Source organism: Magallana gigas, chromosome 1 (assembly GCF_963853765.1).
Source record: "Magallana gigas chromosome 1, xbMagGiga1.1, whole genome shotgun sequence".
NCBI classification, from domain to species: domain Eukaryota; kingdom Metazoa; phylum Mollusca; class Bivalvia; order Ostreida; family Ostreidae; genus Magallana; species Magallana gigas.
This window is the reverse complement of record NC_088853.1, coordinates 61,153,807-61,175,619: the sequence shown is the minus strand read 5'-3', so window position 1 is coordinate 61,175,619 and position 21,813 is coordinate 61,153,807. Positions and strand designations below refer to the sequence as shown.

General features: G+C 32.4%; 2 protein-coding genes across 4 annotated transcripts in view; one reads left to right on the top strand and one right to left on the bottom strand.

Annotated features, from left to right (window-relative positions):
• Positions 1 to 21,813, top strand: part of LOC105346730 (neurogenic locus notch homolog protein 1-like) — a 355,622-nt gene that overhangs the window by 305,693 nt on the left and 28,116 nt on the right. For all 3 annotated transcript variants that reach the window (XM_066079980.1, XM_066079893.1, XM_066079953.1), the window contains one exon: positions 18,017 to 18,241. In XM_066079980.1, coding sequence (XP_065936052.1) covers positions 18,017 to 18,241 — 225 coding nt within the window. The remainder of the gene's footprint in view (positions 1 to 18,016; positions 18,242 to 21,813) is intronic.
• LOC117680355 (uncharacterized) lies at positions 11,698 to 15,678 on the bottom strand. The gene is made up of 5 exons (XM_066079573.1): positions 15,312 to 15,678; positions 13,644 to 14,957; positions 13,380 to 13,507; positions 13,127 to 13,287; positions 11,698 to 12,740 (listed from the first exon to the last, which is right to left on the bottom strand). The coding sequence occupies exons 2-5, from the start codon at positions 14,955 to 14,957 to the stop codon at positions 12,307 to 12,309; spliced, it is 2,037 nt and encodes a 678-aa protein (XP_065935645.1). The 5' UTR covers positions 15,312 to 15,678; the 3' UTR covers positions 11,698 to 12,306.

Genomic DNA, 21,813 nt, shown 5'->3' with positions numbered 1-21,813 from the left:
AATATCATAAACTAATCTAAAATGTTTTTCCATGTAAGCCACAATTTTTCAAAATTGCGCAGCTTTTGATTTTGGATAGCAGCATATTTTTCTACATGGTATTTTATTCTTAAATGACTGAGTAATCTAAGAAAATTTGGCATTTTGTTTTGCATTAAGGATATAAAAATATATTGTTTAACATATAGAATTATGAAGTTTATAACCCTGTTATTGTTTGACAATGGTAGATCACCGAGAATAACATTCGAAACATTGAAACCAACTCTTTCAGAGGTTTTTCTGTATATATGAAGACATAAATCACTCCAGAGTGTTTGTACTTTATCACAAGCAATGAAAACATGTATTATTGTTTCAACATTTTCCATACAAAAACCACAACAATCAGAAGTTTTAATGTTAATTTTCTTAAGGTATTTTCCAACAGGAACAATTCTATGTAAGATTCGAAATTGTAACCACTGGGCAGAAGAATCCCTAGTGGTTTTATAACAAATTTTAAAAACATCTTGCACTGATATTGTGTCTACTCCATATGGCCTAAGCTCTGCCTCCCACTTGCTGATTGAGGTTGGAATAGCCTCATTTTTATTCAAGAAATTATAAAAGATTTTTGAGCATTTTTCAGAAGATATGAGAGGTTCAAAAAATAAAGGTACATATGGATTAGGAAGTCTTTTGAAAGAAGACCTATCTATTAACAATGATTTCAAATATTTTGAAATAGCTGTAACAATGCTATTGTATTGCATCACACAACTATCAGATAGATTGTATGTGTTTTTAAGAACTCCAAAGTCTAAAAGATTACAATCATCATCAAAAAAATCTTGCACAACCTTTATTCCCTTTTCATACCAGGAATTAAAAAAAACTGGTTTGTTGTTAACTTTTATATTAGAGTTATACCACACTGGAATATAATGAAATTTGTTTTTAAAGTGCGGAGAGTAAGTAAAAGATTTCATATAACATGACCAAGCAATCAAAACATCTTTCCAAAAGGCGTTATTTTCTTTTAACAAACAATCAAACACAAAACTATCTCCAAAATCATACAATTTCTGTAAAATATCATCTCCATTGAGAGCATAGAAAATATCCATCCATGGTTTATGTGAGCAAGTTAACCTTTTAATCCATGTACATTTAAGTGATGTAATAAAACTTCTAACATCTACCATTTTCATACCACCTGACAAGTAGTCTTGTGTTATAAGAGACCTTTTAACTTTGTCTGTTTTGGATTTCCATAGAAACTCAAAAAAAGCTTTGCATATAAATGCTACAATCTCCTTTTTGGGAGTAGGAAGCGATATAAATAAATGATTTAGTTTTGGAATTAACAAACTCTTAATGACAGTGACACGACCAATTGGAGTAAGAATTCTTCTTTTCCATTGTTCCATAAGTGCAATGATTTTTGGAATCTGATTACCAAAATTAATATCAACAATTTCAGAAAGTTCAACGGAAAATTGGAAACCTAATAAATTAAAAGATGTAGATCCCCAGTCTAATTTCCATCTGGTATGATGAAACACTTGATCAGAGAATTTTTTTGAACCAATCCACACAATTTTTGTCTTAGATGTATTAATTTTAAGTCCTGAAAAGCTGGAGTAAAAATCTATAGTTTCTAATGCTTCGAACAAGGATTTTGGTGAACCATCAAGGGCTAACAAAGTGTCGTCTGCATACTGTGATATTATATGTTCTTTATTATGAACAAAAATGCCCTTAATATCATTGTTTTGCTTTATAAGAATTGAAAGGATTTCTGCACATATAATGAATAAATATAGAGCAACAGGATCTCCTTGTCTACAACCCCTTTGTATGTCAAATTGTTCTGATAAAAACCCACTTTGTAAAATGCAGGCACGAACATTTGTGTTTAAAATTTTTATCCACTGGATAATATATTCTCCAAACCCAAAATAACTTAAAACTTTATAAATAAATGACCATGACATAGAGTCAAAGGCTTTTTCGAAATCAATGAGGACCAAAAGCCCTGGAATTTCATGTATCTCTGTGTACGACATCAGATCATAAACAAAGCGAGTATTTTCCCCTATGTATCTACCTTTTATGAAACCAGATTGTGTATTTGAAATAATAATGTCCAAAACTTGTTTGATTCTAAAGCTTAGGCAACCAGATATGATCTTGTAGAGAACATTTAAAAGGGTTATTGGTCGCCAGTTCTTTAGAAACTGTCTTGGTTTGTCCCCTTTTGGCAAACATGAAATTATTCCAGATAGGAAGCTCTTTTTTAAGAAAAATACAGTTAATAGCTCTAACAACATAATTTCTAATATCACTCCAAAAAAACTTGAAAAATTCTGCGGTATACCCATCACTACCAGGGGACTTATTATTCTTCATGTGCTTTAATACGTTAAGAACTTCTCTTTCCTCAATGTCTTTCTCCAGACCTTTGGACGTATTTGTATCCATTTTAGGATTATTAGAATTCAAGAACATTTCTTCTAAATTTATATTAACTAAACTTGAATCTGCACTTTTATACAGAGTTTCATAATATATCTTAACTTCATCTAAAATTTCTGTTTGTTCATATATAGTGCCAGTACCCTCTAATTCAATTTTTTTTATTGTTTTATTTAAATAATTCCTAGATTCTAAATTACAGAAATATTTTGATGGTTTTTCACCCTCTTCTATCCAGCGAGTTCGGGACCTTATCATGTGGCCTAGTAACTTTTCTTCTCTAATACTCTCGAGTTCCTTTTTTTTTCATCTAATTTATTTAAATCAATGAAAGCATCTGATTCTAAATCCTCAATTTCTTGCAATAGTGTTTTTTCTTTTTGGTCTTTTTCTTTTTTGATATATGAAGAATATGAGATAGTATTTCCCCGTATTTCCATCAGTAGTACCTCAAGAAATAAACTTTCATCCATGTTATTTTTACATTGGAAATTTTTACTCTCTGCCTTCTCTAAATATTGATTACTAACATATTTTATTACATTTTTTACCTTTTGAACGTAGTCTTTATCTGTAAGTAAATAATTATTAAACTTCCAAAGACCACGCCTTCTCCGGAAGGGATTAAATTTAAGCTCGAGCAAAACTATAGAATGATCAGACCTGTATCCAGGTTTGATAGTACAGTTTTCAACAAGATTTGTTAAGCTGTCAGAAATGAGAAAATAATCAAGGCGACCTTGTTTAAGAGGATTTTTTTTCCGCCATGTATATACTTTTTTTTCAGGATTTAGGACTCTATAGTAATCTATGAGGCATAAGTCCTCCATTATTTCCAGGACTTTACTTCGAGCCTTTGGATTGTTAACACTACAGTAGTTATAAGTATCCTGCATGGGATTCAATGCAAGATTAAAGTCCCCACATAAAATAAAATATTCATTATCAAATTCAAGGAAGATACTTCTTACATTTTCATAAAACTCAGGGTTGTCAATATTAGGACCGTATATATTAATGAGGGTAACCTTGTGGTCCTCAGTTGTCATGTCCAAAGCTAACAAATTACCTTCACAGTCGTTTTTCACTCTATGAATTTTAAACTCAAAGTTGTTATTGAAAAGTATACAGACCCCTCTTGAGTTAGATGAATATGAATTAAACACACATTTATATCCCCACTGTGTTTCTATAAACTGTTCATTTTCAGAAATAAAATGAGTATCTTGCAGGCAAATGATAGAATAATGTTTTTGTTTATAGTAGTTTTACGTTTTGATGGTGTGGCGAGCCCCTGACAGTTCACCGTAGCTATTAAAATGTTGTCAGACGACATCATATTTACGTATTAAATAGAAAATAACAAAAGCAACACATGCAAGACAAAGAAAGTATTCAAAAATAACACATGCGAGAAGCAAATAACCACTTACCATTACCAAATTTTCTGATCCAACCATACCCAAAAATATTACACACACATAAGAAACTAAGCATCCTACCAGTTCATTAAGAACACTTATAAAGGGAGAAACACGCACACTCACACATACACACATGCCTAAACAGAAAGTAAACAGTTCTGAAATTGAGATACCGATCCCGATCTGAAAACCGTTGACCGATCCCGAAGCATCCAGGTTCCACTCCGCTGTCTATCAAAAAAGTGTACTAGCGCCGTTTTAGTTTTTCAGAAACATTGTCCAGAATATCGAATCTGTGGCGGCGTCCTTGTTCGTCCAGCGCAAAAATCTTGCCGTTGTAGTACCAGGCAGACTGGATTCGAGGGTCACCATTAAGATTGCGCAAAAGTTTTGCGTTGAAATATGTTAGGTGGTCTTGCATGGTAAAACATTTTTTGAGTTTGTCATTCGATCGATTTTTGATGACCGCGATCTTGACCTCCGTGTTACGGAATTTGGCGATCACAGGGCGTGGCCCTTTCCCATCTCCCCCAGGAATCCGATGAATGGCAAGAACATCCGAGGGGTCAAGGTCCATCTTCACTGCCTCCTTGAGAATTGTACACAATTTACTCCTGAGGTTTTCGTTTTTCTCCTCGGCCCAGTTTAGAAATTTTAATATTAGCTTTCTGCGAGTATTGTTGATTTTGATTGGCGAGGGTCATTGCAGATTGTGCCGCAGATTCACATTGTTTGAGCTTGTCGTTGAGAGATCTCAGTTCACTGGCTTGGGAGTTCAATTTTTCTCTCAGAGTGTCGAAATCAAGATTAAAACCCTCGGAGATTTCTTTTGTTTGTGTTTCGAACTCTTTACACTTTTCGTCGATTTTATCTTCAAACTCTTTCTTGACTTTGTGTTTGATACTTTCTTCGAAATCTTTTTTCATTTCATCGACAATTTCTTGTTTTATTTCACTTTTTATTTCATTTTTCAATTCTAACAATATTTCCGAAACCAAGACCTTGACATCCGTTTTTTTCACCATGGACTCTCTTATTTCTGTCAAACTTTGCTGAATTTGATGAAGGTCACCTGAGATATTAACGTGCTGGTCAGATGTACTACCGTCGTGAGCAGGTGTATGATCACCGCTGCTAGTTCTCGGTTTTTTCACTGCGGCCTTTTCAGAAACAATGGATTTTCTTACGGATACTGGTGCCGATTTTAAGTTGAGCTGAACAAGTTTTTTTGTTTTTGTTTGTTCTTTTTCTGGTGTTTTTTTTAAGTACCCCTGACTTTTCGGCCATTGTTACTATTGTCACTATTAGTGAGTAAGAGTTCACCACAGTCCGATATTTTCAGAATGCTTCTTAACAACAATATCAAGGCGTAAATTTCTAAAATTGTATAGCACTCACCAAATTGAGTTTTAAGTCCTTTATCCAGTATTTTGGGCACTTTAAATATTACAGAGACGTATTTAAAGAGAAAAAACAGCGGAGCTTCAAAAATATGGTCAGTCGCAGACCATCACGTGACCGGAACCCCATATTATTTCAACTTTATTTTTTCGATTTGAGTAAAGAAATACACTGTTCGTTGGAGCTTCTGTTTGTAGGATATAATATCATTATTAGATCAATACAGGGATGTGTGACGTTTATATTCTTTTTAAAGAAGTCAGATCTTATTTTTAAATGTTTTACAAATTTATAAGCTGTAATTGACGCTGACGTATTTGAAATTATATCTAATTTTCAAATACTCAAATTTAAGGAGCTGGTGTAAAGTACATCAAGTAATTTCAATTTTAGGTCACTGGAGTCACTCAGATAACTTATTGTACGAGGGTTGTCCCAAAATAATGTAGACAGGACACATAATTTATAATCTGTTCACAGAAATTTCATTAGACTTCTGTGTTTTCTTTAATGACCCTTTGGCAAACAATGCTGAAAAGTTCAAATCTGTACTTTATTTATTTCTCGAGAAAATGAATAATTAGTAACAACAAGTTTTGTCAGGCGGCACAATATGCGACGCCGAAAATTTCCAGTTTTATGTTGTTGTTTAACCCTCCATATCGCTATCGATAACATTTACGTTTTATTTTCGAAAATGTCTTAGAAAAAATATTATCTTTGAACATGTACCCTGCTTGCACATTCAATATATATTTCTAGTTTTGTATTTTTTAAATATTTTTTAAGTACAAACGATCTGTCGGCTCCAAACTTGCCCCGTATTACTCGTTGTCTAACGTCTGTCTTACCGAAATGTGTCGTTCAACATTTTGACGTCCATTGATATCGTTCGGGGTTTCTTTTTTCCACTTATTGTCATCATACTTGTTCAAATAGTTTCAATGTTGTTTAACTACTTATTCACAAAACGCATTTCTCATCGATTTTGTTAATATCATTTACTTCCAAAGCCGCTTATGATTTATTTCATGGTCTTTACAAAATTGTATCAGTTACTGCTGCGCCGCCTTAAACGCGGACAACGTCATTTTATTATCAGTTAACTTTTCAACTTGTCACAAAACGCGCTATAAAATATTTAAAAAGTTTTGTTATAGCCAAAACATTTTTGAGTAAATAATAGAATTATTATCAAATATCAGTGTATGTTTTATTTGAATTGTTTCATTCGAAAAGTAATTTTCCTCCCAATTTTCAATTCATTATGTTGATTGTAACTTTTTGTTTTTGACATTGCGCCGCATGTCGAATTTCTGATCTAACATGCTTTCATTTCACTAATATAGTCTCAAACAATGTTCGATTTTAAAACATTATTTGAATGCAAATTTCTTGAACCCTTTGTGGCACAAATTTCATTCAGGAGAGAACATAAATAGGCATTGTGCCTGCTGTTCAATCCATTTCAATGTATTTATATACTTGAATGAAATACTTCTTAAATTAAATTTCATCTTCCTTTGTCATCGATTAACTGAATAACGCCACTTGTCTACGCTATTTTGGGATAACCCTCGTAATTCGTATTTTACCGTCGTCGTCCGTGTTAATGCGACGCCCGTCGCGCGTTAACTTATTGCCCATTTATTACTTCGTAATGAAAACTCACCTTGGCCGTTTCTTTTAAAATATTTAAAATATTTCTACCAAAATTGTAAATTCCATAATTGTAGATTCCATGTGTTAAAGGGGTTTATCTCTAGGTTGATGCAAAAATACTAGTTTAGTATTGTTGCATATGTTAAAAAAAAAATTTTTTTCACGTGCTGATAATGAGTAGAAACTGACTGTATATTTAGAAGAACTATAAAGCTTTATACTTAATTTATAACATTTTATGACTTCTGGGTACAGAGTTAATAATTAACGTCAGGGGCAAAATGGTGATATAAAATGATTTACTACACACATGTATTAAATGTTTAAAAAATCGTTCTTTTTCTGCTGACACTTATTAGAAACTGACAACATATCAAGAAAGACTATACAGCAATCATGACAATTATAAACTTGATTATCCTCGGGATAGGGATTCTAATTCCGGGACAGGACAAACATGAAGATGTTAATGTAAACGATTTTTTTTACATAACGTTTGCTGACCCTAGGTAGAAATATACTTTATAAATAAAATTAACATAAAGCCCTTAATAATTAGTTCTGAATGCGATGCTAAAAAAATCTTTTAGTAAAATGTTATATAATGTTAAAAAATAATTGTTTGTTTTTACCTCTGCTGTCACTACACTTTTGAAAGATTCTTAGCCACAATATCTTTTCATCTTATTGTTTTTCCGTTTCCTCTCGTGAAAAGTTAAGAAATACAATGCCCCGTTTCTTATTTATAATTTTGTCTATTTGTATATGTATCGAATCGTTCGTTGATTGAAATCTTCTGTTTTAAACGACTGAAGTCTTTAAATGAATCAATAAATATATTTTTGTTGTCATTTATCCATGTATTGTGTAACCTAAAATTTTCACAGTAACTGCCTACATACATACGCCATTTTTAAATCGACAAAAATCCTGAAAATAATGCCTGTTTAGGAGTGTGACAGTTGAGGTTGACACCCCGAGAAAAGGAATGCATTAATTTAAGAAAACGTTCTTGCCTTTTTGGTAGTTGATTTCAATCAACTCTCCTATGCAGTTCTCTGGCAAACCGAAAGTGAAACAGTGTTTGGACCTAAGCACAAATCATCACTGCTGACAAGATTTAGTTCTTGAAAATAATCGATAAATTCGATGTAATGTATCTTGAAGCATTGGCTTTTAAGAAACTTATTTATGCCACCGGGATAACTCAAAGATTGTAATGCTCTAAAGTATAACTGGACAGAAAAGCCTCATTCAAGAAAATACATTTTCCATTAAAATTAGACAAAAAACTAAGCCACATGTTCATGTCTTCCTTAGCCTCTGTGGTCAGGAAAAGATGTGTTTGAGCATTACATATATGCATAGTCAAGTTAATCATCCGCCGCAAAAAGGCCCTTCCAGGTTGCATAACCGAACAGGCAAAATTTAGTACACCTATCAAGGACTGCATTTCCTTTAATGTACATCTTTTCCTTTCTAGGAACTTTTCAAGCAACTCTTTGCATTTAAATAATTTATCCTCAGGTAAACGGGCTTCCTGTTTCGGGATATCTAAAGTAATTCCTACAAAATCCATCACTTGTAAGGGGAATTTGGTTTTATCATTAGCCAGGGGTACCCCTATCCCCAAACTGAAAAAACTTATCACAAACTGATAAAGGCTTTAAACTTTGATAATGCCAAAGTTTTAGAACTCTCTAATATAAAAAAATTCGTCCAATATATAAACCATCCCAGAAATACCCAATTTGTTAATAGCTATCCATTCTAGGGCTGTACTAAACTCCTCAAATATTTTGCAACTTGTGTGACAGCGACTTGTGCGAATGTTACAAACAGTACTATCACACAATCACGTCTTCTTTCCAACATTAATTCCTCATGTATGTAGTCAAATAGATAAATAAAAAAACGAAGAGTAGCTTTGCCCATGGCGTCAACCCCTAAGAATATTTTCTCGTTAAGCGATAGAAGGAAAAAACACAAAGTTACACTCATGTATAAAATACTGAATAATTATAGACCCAAATATGTGTATGATATTGTTGAACAGTGTCTCCCAGTCTCACACAATTATTCATTACGTAATAATAACTTGTTTAACATTCCAATTACCGGAACTGTTGCATATTATAATCGTTTTTTACCCTCAACAGTTAAATTATGGAACACTTTGCCGAACAGTTTAAAATCTGAACAAGTGTAGCCAAATTTGAGCAAGGCCTGCAAAACAAATACCTTGTAAATAAAATAAAATCTAAATTATACAACCATGGACAAAGAAAAGTAAATATACTTCATTGCCAGATAAGAAATGTTTCAAGTAACCTTAATGCAGACTTGTATAATCATAATTTATACAATCATTAAAATGTTTAAGATGTAGGTAATCTTATGAAGATTCATTTCATTTTTTCTTTCATTGTCAATTTTATATTACTCAGAGAGACTCTGTTTAGATACATGAGTTATCATGACATACCAAAAGATATTAATATTTTACTACATGGATATGATTGTTTATCTCTAGCAGAAAATATATCAATTTTTGTTCATCAAAGTTCATCAATTTATAAAAAACAGTAAAAGATTTTAAAATGTAAATTAATAATGGGTAACACTGTGCTAAATGTACTTTACATACACTAATTACTGTCCCTATTATACTATAACTAGTACTATATATGCGTATATATATCTCTATTTCCTCTTTTGTTTTTTGTTTATCATTATCTTGTTATTTATCTAAATCCTTTATTACTATATTCTTTATAAGTTAGTAAATGTCCATGTAAATCTTTGGAAAGTATATACTATTAGTATTATAAATATTTATACCTTAATCTCAGATGGAGAGAACTAATATAGGCTATTATTGCCTGCTGTTCAATCCAGATTCATTTATATACTTATATGTATATTTTTGAATAAAATATTTCTTAAACTAAACTAATATTTTCTCAAATAGTTCTTACATTAATCGCATGCCAAATTATTACCTTCCTGGATTAATCCATGCCCGAAAACGATTTCCGCACGGGTATCGAGTATCCTTAGACTATGAGTAAAAGATCGAGTATTAAAGATAAGATTATAATATGATAGTATTTTAAAACTACGCCGACTTTTTGCAGTGTTTACATGCAGGACGCTAAAAATGTAATAACTTAAGATACCTAGATATTATTGACCAATCAGAAATCAAGGAATGCATAGGGGCTCATCAAGGGTTACACACCACATGAGGTAAAATACGGGGAATAACAGAAAATGGGTAAAATAATGATTCATTCATTTACATAAAACAGTTATCAAATAATTTTCATTTATGAATACCTTGAAAATAGTCAGATGTTATTCTGTATTTAGAGGTCGCGTCATCAAGCTATCACGTGATCTGGTGTACACATTCTCTAGCTTGTTGGAGATTAACGGAGACGGCCAAGCATCTGGTTAAACGAGACTAGAGTTCATTATTGCTTGGATCCATACAATTTTTTGAATATTTCGATTACTTATACATAGTTTGATGGAATCAATTCTATCTTTAATTATTACACAACACGATTTATACGGGGTTTTTCTAAAAATTATGGTCGGAAAAGTCCGAGAATTCATATTATAAAAATGTGCATTATTCAAAGACAGCTTATAAACTACTTGCCAAGCAAAGTAACTTGTCGTTGATTTTAAAATGCATATTAATCGATAAAATCAAATCCCGTCAGTACTTCGGTACTTTGATTTTTATCATTTATTCGCATCATATTTCTTCAAACATATATTAAATGACTTCTTTATAGGGATGATGTAAAGACACACAACGGTATTAATTTTTGAAGTCATTAAAAACAACTAAAAACGGACATTGCCTGCTCAGAAATGTAGACATTAAATTCTACGGACTAAAATCTTATTAAAATGATGTTTTATGTCTAATGTAAGTTTCCTTCCACCTTTTCGCTCGGGTTCTTTTCTCATTTTGCTGTGACTAGCAAAGAACCATCCTATCATTTTAAAGTTCCGATTGAGAATAAATGAAAACGGACCAAACGATAAGTGAACGCACAGTGAGCGTTTTGTGAACGGTGAGTGCGAACGGAGCGGCGCGCTAGTGAACGCACGGTGAGCGCACTGTGAACGCACAAAAAAAATGGAAAGTAGAACGTCTCAGGGACTGTATTTAACAACACAGAAGGCATTTTTTTGGCTTAAAGGACTTGAGCCACGAACACCCAAAAATGGCCCATTCTCAGATTTTAATGAATTTTTCTATAAATGTTGTTAAGGTAGTCTACTTTCATAATTGAGAAAGTATAATGAGTTTTGGGTCACTAGGGGTCTGTACAGTGGGTTTAGATTTTAGGTGTCAGATGGGCCAACTTAGTGCAAAATTAAGCATTGACATAATGATTGACACAACACTTGTAATCAAATATAAAACTGATAAATATTTTTATACTGTAACAACTTGGTAACTTAATCAACAATAACAATATCATTATGAGAAAAACATATAACACATTTGTGTGCATGTATAAAAAGAGTTTCTATGGCAACCAGATAGTACAAAATCTCCATCTTCTGGAAAAGCAAGATTGATTGAGTAGTTTTTTTTCGCCTTTATCAAAATCAAGTAAAATATGAAATATTTTCATACAGAGTATTGTTTTTAAAATGTTTTTACATCATTACATTACCTGTACATCATTTATGTATATATATCTTAATTTGTAAAAAAAAAAAAAAAAAGAATAGTTTCCATGACAACAAAAAGCTACAATTTTTTTTCAATATTAATAGCAGCTGAAGTTGAAGATTGTGAATGGTATTCTTTTAATCTATATTCCAAAAGTATTATATCAACAAATGAAATATGATCAATAAATAAATGTAGTTCAAGAGATTAAAATACACACTCAAATAAGTTTCAAATATTCACAACAATTTTAACACCATTTATCAAACATGTTGTTACGTGCATGAATGATCAGAGATCCTTCAGTTCTTTTTTTAAGATACTGTATAGGTTTGTGCACATACAAATGATTTAATTATGGATAATAGAAAAAAATAAGCAATCTAAACTTGTGCAGATACAAATAATTTCATTATGAATAATAGAAAAAAATAGCAATCATAACTTTAAAAAAAATATCATTTGGGTGTGTAGTGCATTAATAACTACAGTTAGCAAATAATGAAAAGTTATATAAATGAATTATCTTTAAAATTCTATTGATATGCATGGAAACTGTTTTGAATATTATTTTCATTATTGCATGGATTTTAGGATCTGAGGCTAAGCAGTTGATATACAATTAATATTTAATCTAACAATGTTTACAGTTAAATGTCATTCTTCCGTCCCGCTAAGTTCTACCTCAGAGGACTCACTTTCATCAACTGGAGTTGGAATGTTGTTTGCATCGTCAACAAAGTATCCCCAGTTTCGAACTCCAAATTCACTTGAGATCCTGTGCCTCGCATTTCCCAAAAACCATAAAATGGCTGCAATGTGGGAACACATCCCAACAACTCTTGCCCCGGCTCTGCATTTACAGTACCATGCTGTAACACTTGCTTCCTCATATCTTATCCATAACTGGTATGATCGAGATGATACATGTCGACTCTGTAACCGTACCCTGACAAGACCTGGCTCCTCTTTGTGGACATGTATCTGGCAGTTGCCTTCTAAGTGTTCCTGTGCATAACTGGGTGAGAGTCGAAGCTGGTATATCCCACAAGTGAGATTTCGAAGCTGCTCTTCATCAAGATACGGAAAGCCTAATAAAAAATATATCAAAGTAATTAAGGTCAAATAAATACATGCAGAGAAAAATATATGCTAGCTAGGCTAATCCACTGTACATAAAATCAAAGATTAGCATTTGATTTGGATTAAAAAATGTTATTATGAACACTCAATACAAAAAATTGTGATTATTTGATAATTTATACATCTTTATTTTTCATAAATGAAAAAAATATATCAAGTAATAAGATACTATAACCTGTTAATGTTTTCAAACATTAGGAGAAGACTATCTATTAACCTGTTTAAAACTTGTGTCTTATCCTTTTGATTTATTCAATAAATTCAATTCAAACATTTGAAGCAGGACAAGCAAAATTCTGTGTTAACTAGTGTACATATAGTTATTCATACATACCTTTTAGATCATCTACTGGTTCCCAACACACAGAGCGCCGATCTAGGTGATGTTCCTCCACATGTTGTTGTAAGGCGTTGACTTGCTTGGATAGAAAAAGCATCTTACATCCAAGGGACTCATCCTCAGTAGCATTTCCGTTAGAAAGTGGTTTCATGTATCTGTAACCAACAAAAACAGAAGTGTTAAAATAGTAAAAATATCAAATAGTATAGAGTATTAGTATAAATAAATTACATTGTTCTATTTTTACCTATTGCAAATAGCACAGACAATCCTTATGAAATCCCCTATGTATGGAATCTGACTTGTTGGCAATACATGCTGAAGGTATTTCCATTGCTTGATCCGGGAGTTCGCGGATTCCACAACCCACCTTATCTATAAAAGAATAGAGGATTCAATTTCAATCAATGCTTATATTTAAAAATGTGATATATCATTTCATATGCAGATCTTGGTACATACTCTCTCTCTCTCTCTCTCTCACACACACTACTGAGTCTTTCTCTCTCACCTTTGTAACAAGACGACTTGTATTGGCACTCTCTGCTGTCATCTGTTTCTCTCCTTTGGACATAAAAGAAGGCATGTGGGCTTGGATCCCAAGCTCTTCCAAAAAATCCAGTGAGTCTCGAAACCCCCGATCAACCACGAAAATATCATCTTTCTCCAACCAGTTGCAAATGTCCTCTATGTTGGACTTCATGACGTGCTTTAGGATACTTGCGTCATTGTTCCTTGCAAGGTAGGGGCCCATAACTGATAAGTAGTAGCCAGTCGTTGAAACAATTATCAATGGTTTTACCAAAGGACGTCCCTTGTGCAAACTATATGATTGCCTTTGGAACTGAAAGTTTCCACTCTTGTTAATGTAGATGTAAGTACTGTCCATTACCAAAATTGCTTGATTGCCTGGGCTGGTTTCGAACAGAGTTTGAGCTAACTGTCTTGTATGGTGCTGTATAATCCCTGCACGTGTGATGTGCTGGAAACCCAGGTTTTCCTGGACAAATCTTCCGGAAAGGGCTGAGCGTACAGAACTAATGCATCTTTGAATACTGGACTTAGATACATTGAAAAGGGTTGAAAGTACTCTGTTTGATTCACCTCCCCTTAATTTCATCAGGAAAATAGCTAAGCTAGTCCGTACAGATCTTGTTGGAGTAGGCCGAACTTTTCCCTCCACGAAGAGCAGAAAATCTTTGAAAGAGTCCTTGGAAATTCCCATGAGATCACAGTACTCGGCATCACTGAGAGTTTTTTCGCTGTTAAAATCAAGTCTTGTTTTCTCTTGCCTTTGAATTTCTGACCTTAAAAACTTGATCAGTTGGGTGATTGTTGATCTATTCACTGTTGTTGTATCAGCTGTAGGTTCAAGATCCCCAATATTTCCATGGAGATGGTTTGGACAACACCTGGCACCAGCTGGAATAATGATTTCCTTGGATATAAATATCTGGTGTCTGATATCCACAGGAACAACAATGAGTTTTGGTCCAGGCCTCTTGCAGATGCAACAGGAGGAGTGTCCTCTAGCTGAGCTAGGGAATGGCAGCTGCACTGAAGGTGGGCTAACAGGTGTTCCAGATGGCTGAGGAGTACATGTAGAAAAAGTACATGCCTGCACTTTATTCTTTGCTTTCTCAGATCCTTTAACATATGACTTGCACACATGACGACACTTGTTGCAGAGAAAATCTCCATCACTTGGTGTTCGTCCTGAAATTCTGTTAACAACAAGTCTGTGACTTTTGGATATGGCAAATCTGTCAGTCCTTTTTGTTATGCGAGGACAAAGGAAGCACTTGTAGGATTTTTTACCAGGCATCTGTAGCAAAATAATTGAAAAACTAATAAGATTATTCAAAGACTACATGTACATGTATATAATTATAGATTTTTGAATTTTCCTCCTTCCAACTTTTTATTTAATGTATGCATACATATATAAATCCCTTTTTAGTTAATATGGCTAAGACTTCTTTTTTGTTATTACCTATAATAGTTAAGATAAATGTGACAAAAATCTGTTATGCACAGACATACAAGGGCAAAATAGTCTAGGTATACTCCCTATCTCCTTCGATTCAAAGCAGGGGTCTAAATAACAATACACATGTATGTTGTATATACAATATCCGTACTAAATATCATTGAGTAGATGCATAGACTAATTAAATACCTTTAACTCTTATCAAATCAAACATCATGAAGGTCGTAATCTGCTAAATCTTTCATTTTCAAAGAGGCCATGAAGATCCACCACATAGCATGATGCTCTAAGTATTTGCAGTTATGAAGATATTCTGAAAAAAAATTGTGCAAGTAGTAAGGCATATTAGATTTTACAGTACAGTTTGCTATTTAACGTTTCATTGTAACATAACTTTATGAATTCAGTTAGAGTCAGGTTTATTAAATGAATTTAGTATCTCTAAATAGATTAAATGGAAAGTGTGATTGGCATTTGACTGACTCATTATGATGCATTTATCAGTTAATAGTTTCATAAAAAAAAGAAGGAAATACTAGGAATGCTGCACATTCTTATGTTACTGAAACTTCATTCATGTGTTAACATTAGAATTATCAATTTAAAGACTATCAGTTTCTAAGAATACCAGGAAAATGAATTACCTTATTATAGTTTATTTAAGACATGTTTTAGAATTTGGGTTTAAGCATTATACATGTGTAATGTATATCAAGATTTGTACATGCACACAAATATTATTCAAGCATATTTAAATTGAAAAATTAAATTAAAAAATTAATAATAATAATAAAGAGTAGCAAACACATTTGATAGCAAGTTCAAAATTTATTAGAATAATCTTTATCACTTTGTTTAACAATGTTCGATGAAAAAAACAGCAATTTGATAAAATGATTTTAAAATGGAAATTAAAGTTTTATTAAGAGCATTGGATTTGTAGATTTGTGAATTTTCTTTTAAATAAAGTGGCAATATATGGTAAAAATTAATGAATTAGCACAAAGTTACAATATCTCTATCAATTATTAAATTTTTCCACAAAGTAAATACAATTTTCTAATTAATGTGTAGGTGTAAAAAATGCAAGATCCACCACTGCAACTTTGTTAGAGTTGTCCCCCATGCAGCTATTAGAATAGTGCATTCAATTCTTTATGTACGACATTTATTTATAGTAACTAGCTAAAATTATTTAACAACAATGACTATTGATAAAATTAAATCACCTTTCAAAATATTAAAACTACCTATCTTTCTCAACGTAGTTTTATTCTACGTGTTTCAACTACATATTCCTTAAACACCAAATGACAGACTTTCAAGTCGAATTCTCCGATTGTAAACAAACTGTGTACGATGTACAAATTCTATCTATGAAAGTAAAAAACACTTTTGATTTTAATGAGCACGTATTTTTTTTTTATCATTTACTCGTTTTATATGCTTACTGTACATCAGAAAAGTCAAACAGTTGCAGTACCCTTGACATTTTCTCATTAACTACTATAGGCCCCTATATATGCACTTGTTTGCATGGTTGTTAAAAAATTGGCGTTTTAAAACTTTAGAAAAAGAGATACAAGAGTGAAAAAGATGTTTACACTAAAGTTTTGTATATACTTACACATGATATTATAGCGATATGATATCAGGATATATCATATGCAGACATCAACACTCATCATGCTGATCAGTTCATCACATGCTGACAGACGACAATTTCTCCTCTTCCCGCGATAAGTCAAACGGTACTATTTCGATGACAGCGCATTCCTCGCTGATAATTTTTTTCGTTGGAAAAATTTTCTTTTGACTTTTTCTTTTAATTTCACTTAAAATAATTATCAGCGAGGAATGCGATGTATAAGAAAAAATGCCTCTTATGTTGAAAAAAAGCCGAAATTTCCGGAAAAACTACAAACATGTATAGGTTTGACTTTTGTTATGTACGTCTAATGTCCGGTTTGACCAAAAGTTAATACACGTGCGATTAGGGTAAGTGTCAGAGTTGACAATGGGTGGTAGATTTTTGTAATAAAATGTACTTCATTTTTCACCCACTGAATAGGCCATATTTGGTAGAAAGTGGTTTTAGTTTTTTAAATCTAGTCAACACATGAATCTAATTACTTGGAATTACTTAAGACTAATTTGACCCTCACTTTGATCCCTACGAAGATACTAATGGCTCTAAATTATTTAAAACATTTTATCTAAAACTTCCAACTATATATCAAGTATGTTCAATTGTTTTCTTAATTAACAGTCATGCATGATTTCTATAATAGATACACATGTATTTAAACTGAACACATTTCATTATATCCAGGGCTTCGTTTAAAAAACCCAAAAACAGATTCATAATTTGTTCACTCTAATGCAAGTAAATTTTATTATAGATGTTGACATAGTTTGGATGCAAAATAATTTTGTGTGTATGTATTTTAATAATATCTAAAGTCATATTTAATATGAAGTCATTTCCGAAAGACTCTATAGTCTATAGCTTATCATTTCCAAAGAAATGAAATGAAACAAAAAATTGCAGATCGGCTTCATTTTTGATTAACATTCATTGAAGTCAATACTGTTTTTTCATTCCATATTTACATTGCATTGTACCGGTATATTCGTTACGTAATCACTAGACATCGACATTTTTCTCTGTATAATTGTCGATAGTTCTGCCGAAGTTCGCATTAGGTAAACCTGCCAAACAGTCGTCATCGTACTATTCAATATATGGGCCCAATGTGACAATGAATTGCTTACATATTACATTTACAGTTCAGTTTAATATCAACTGTCAAAGCTATTTCTCTATTGAAGTTAATGGTATCCTCATATCTTTATCACGCAAATATTATTATTTATTGTAATTTCGTTGACAGTTCTGCCGAACATCGCATTAGGTAAACCTGCCACACAGTCATCAACATTATCTCACTATAACGCCTCGTATGCAGTGGATGGCAACAGAGGAACAAACATTCTTGTACACCAGTGTACATTTACAGCTGGTGGCGAGAGAAATCCCTGGTGGAGGGTGGATCTGCAGGCTGCGTATAACATCAAAACTGTCAGAATACTTAACAGAGGAATAGATCAATACGGAGGTAAGTGTATACAAGTATTCCTTTTAAAGGAATGATCGACAATAATGATGTATTGATAGCTAGAAGCAGTCAGCATGATCAGTTTAATGTAAAATAATTAAAAAGGTACTGTATTTTTACAAAATATAGAATATTTTGAATCTGTTCACCATAATTTCATCATTATAAACCGTCAACAAATTTAATTTCGATATAAATTTTGGGAAAGCCGTACGTAAACTCCTTGTCTAGTTTTATTTTTTTAACGTAATTATTAAATGTTAATGAATCATCTTCTTCTTTAGAATACTGAGTAGGGCTCTTCAAAGAGCATTAACACGTATAGAAAGAATGAGTTGTATTAAAATAATTTTATGCGACTGAAAAAAAATTGAATGCCATCTTAACTTGCTATTTAGGTCGCATTATAACGTAACCTTGTTTATAAATCAACCCGTCTTCCTAGCTTCTATTATGCAACATCAATAAATCGAGGTCAGTTCATGTGGCATCTTTTTATGATTGAGGTCAGTTCATCGAGGTCAACTGCATTACTGAATGAATCTTTCGATCGAAATTCTTACGCGTGAGACAAAATGTGCATTCTTGAATTTAAAAGGTCGAACTGTATTTTATGTATGTTTGCATATCTTAAAGTAAATGAATTTAAATAAAACTGAGTAGAATATTACATAACTACTAAACTAAACTTCGAGTTTTATAAGAACTACTTATGCAAGCGGAATGTGTGCGCACGTGGAAGCATTTGCCGGATGCCTCATATGGACACAATAGTGATCGGCCGAAGCCGATCACACACAGCATTGTAAATTGAATCGAAATACAGTAAATCACGAGAACACTGAAGTTTAGATTTTGGTTTTTATGTCCATACCTTTGATCAATATAGTGAAATTAAAATGGTCACCCCCCCCCCCTCCAAAAAAAAAGAGAAATAATTGTTAATTTGTTCTTTTGTATTGTCTGCAAAAAGAAGTTGTATAAATGGTTTTATTTTGCCGGACACATTTTCATCATTGAATTATCTATGCTTTAATAAATGCAGTGAATAGACATAATAATGTAAAACGATAAAGAAATTAATGTGTGAACATTTACCGGATTTCTCTAAATACTTTTTATTATACTCCACTGAATAACTTGCGATGGGGTATTGTATTTTACACCCCCCCCCCCCCCTCCGGGGCTGGGGATAGGTTGTAAACGCAACTCTTATACCTTTGCACAGAATTCAACTTAGCGTATGTTAGGCCACACCAAAAAAATGTTCGTCGGACCTGGCGCTACAAATTGAACAAAAGTACATAAATAGTATTATGTGAACTTCCTCGCGTCAGAAAATTTCATCCGTTTTCTGTCATTTATCTGCGTTCAGAAATCACTGGTAGTTTAGTAATCGTTACTAATAACAGAGTAAACTTTGGTTGACCTGTACACAATCTGTTTTTGAATCTTGGGATTTGTTAAAGTTAATAAAAACTACAAAAAACGACGATATTTTTACTACAAAACACTGCCTTAAATATGACCTGCGATGTCTTATGAACTGTTTTAAACCCATTGAGTGGCTTGCTCATTCAAGTGAGGATGACATACATGAATGGGACAATATATCAGCTCAGTTTATAGAGTCAGAATATTCGGATAGGATTAAATCAGATTTTGAATACGCTCGTAAGTATATTGAAAATCGTAACATTAAAGGTACAGTTTTTTATGACATATTATAATGAATTCGAGATTCCTTTGCCTCTAACCCTCTTTATTAAATACTGTACTATTGAGTATGAGGAATACACCCAACACACACGTTATGTAAAATATAAGGGTGTTCAGTCAGGAACAGAAAACTTATTTTATAGCGGTGGTTAGTAAGTAATCGCTTTTGTCTTTAACGAGGCCGAGTACAGAACGAGTACGCACGCTTTCGCGCAGCGTTTCATTTGTATTGTGACGTCATCTTTCTGCTTTGTTGACGCCATGGCGTGATAGTTTCAACTGCAGATATTCAGCGAAATTTGTTGAAAATAGCTCGGTTGATGCGTAAAATTTATATTATATTGTGGAATGAACATAAATGTCTCGAAGTATAAGCTATATTTGGGCTGGGGTCGAAATCGTAAAGAGTGTTCAGCAAGCCTAGTCCTCTGTCACGTTTTCTTAACCTGCCTAAATATAGCTTAATTGATATATTTCAAGACAGTAACCATGTATTTTACATAAATGACCCTTAATATGTGATGTTATATATTTATTTATTACTTAGATATGTCTGAATGTTTTAATAATACAATAAATATCACCATTTCCGCCTTTGTCAAATATAAAATAGCCATAATCTGACAAATCTGGGAAATTGGGCATACAAAAAACAACTTTGATAAGACCCCTGGAACAAACCAGGAGGTAAAAGGTTTTTTTAATTTGACCATTTGATGCCTTTTAGCAATAACTTTAATTTGTAGAACAGAAAAAGAAATCCCTAGGGCAGAAGTTTTTAAAAAATGTAAAAAAATGTGTAAAATTGATACATTTCAAGCAAAATCCCATAGGGTCCTATGTTAAAAATTATCAAACTTTGAGATGACCCCTTAAACAAACGGTGTGGTAAATGTCTTCTTTTTCTATCTTAAAATAATAAATATATCAGTAGAAATTCATGTAAAAAATTTCATTTAAAAATCTAGGGCAGAACAAATTAGACCCGGCCTCGTTAAAATGACAATACATATGTACTTTAACAATGATTTCTCTATAAGTAAACACAGGTTCATGGTTATAATACTAATGATGCCAACAGGTTAAGTACTGCTAATCTCACTCCTTCTGAAATAGTATGACAGGTCTGTGCATTTCTCACTTGGAATCATGGAAAACGTGTATCACATTGTTATGGTTTTTAAGCGAATTTTTATTGTCTAGCAAAGAAATAAATACATCTCTGAACATAGCTGTAAATTAAACTATATATAATTCAGTAACTGCATATGACAGGTTTGATACATGTACACGCAAACTCTTAAATTGTACTTAAAATACCTAAGACATAAAGTATGTATCTACAATGATTACCAACCCAATCAGTATGTACCATATATAAAATAAAATCCTAATGTTTAGTGACCATCTAAAAATGGGGGCATAACTCAGTGGGTAAAAATGACTATTGTAATGGCAAAGTTTTGCATGTTTACATGAACAAAGACATAAAAAGGTATTAAACACATGTATTTTCTGATAAAATTTAAACTTCATTCTAATGTTTGATTTATACCTTAAATTTTTTATTGCCTTAATGTCAACTTTTTTAACAATAATTGTTTGAAAAAATACTACTATGTGAATATATATGAATGAAAGAATGTTTTAAAAGTGTTATGGATTGATTTGTCATAAATAATTTTTATATGAAAAAACATGCAATTTTCATGTGAATTTAGCATACTTTTATATAATTTTGACACTAAATATCTTATTGCATGTAAAACATGCCCCAAAAATCGCATTAAAATTATACAGTTTTCATGCAAATATCATGAAAACATATTCGCATGAGAAACTTTTCATCGGAT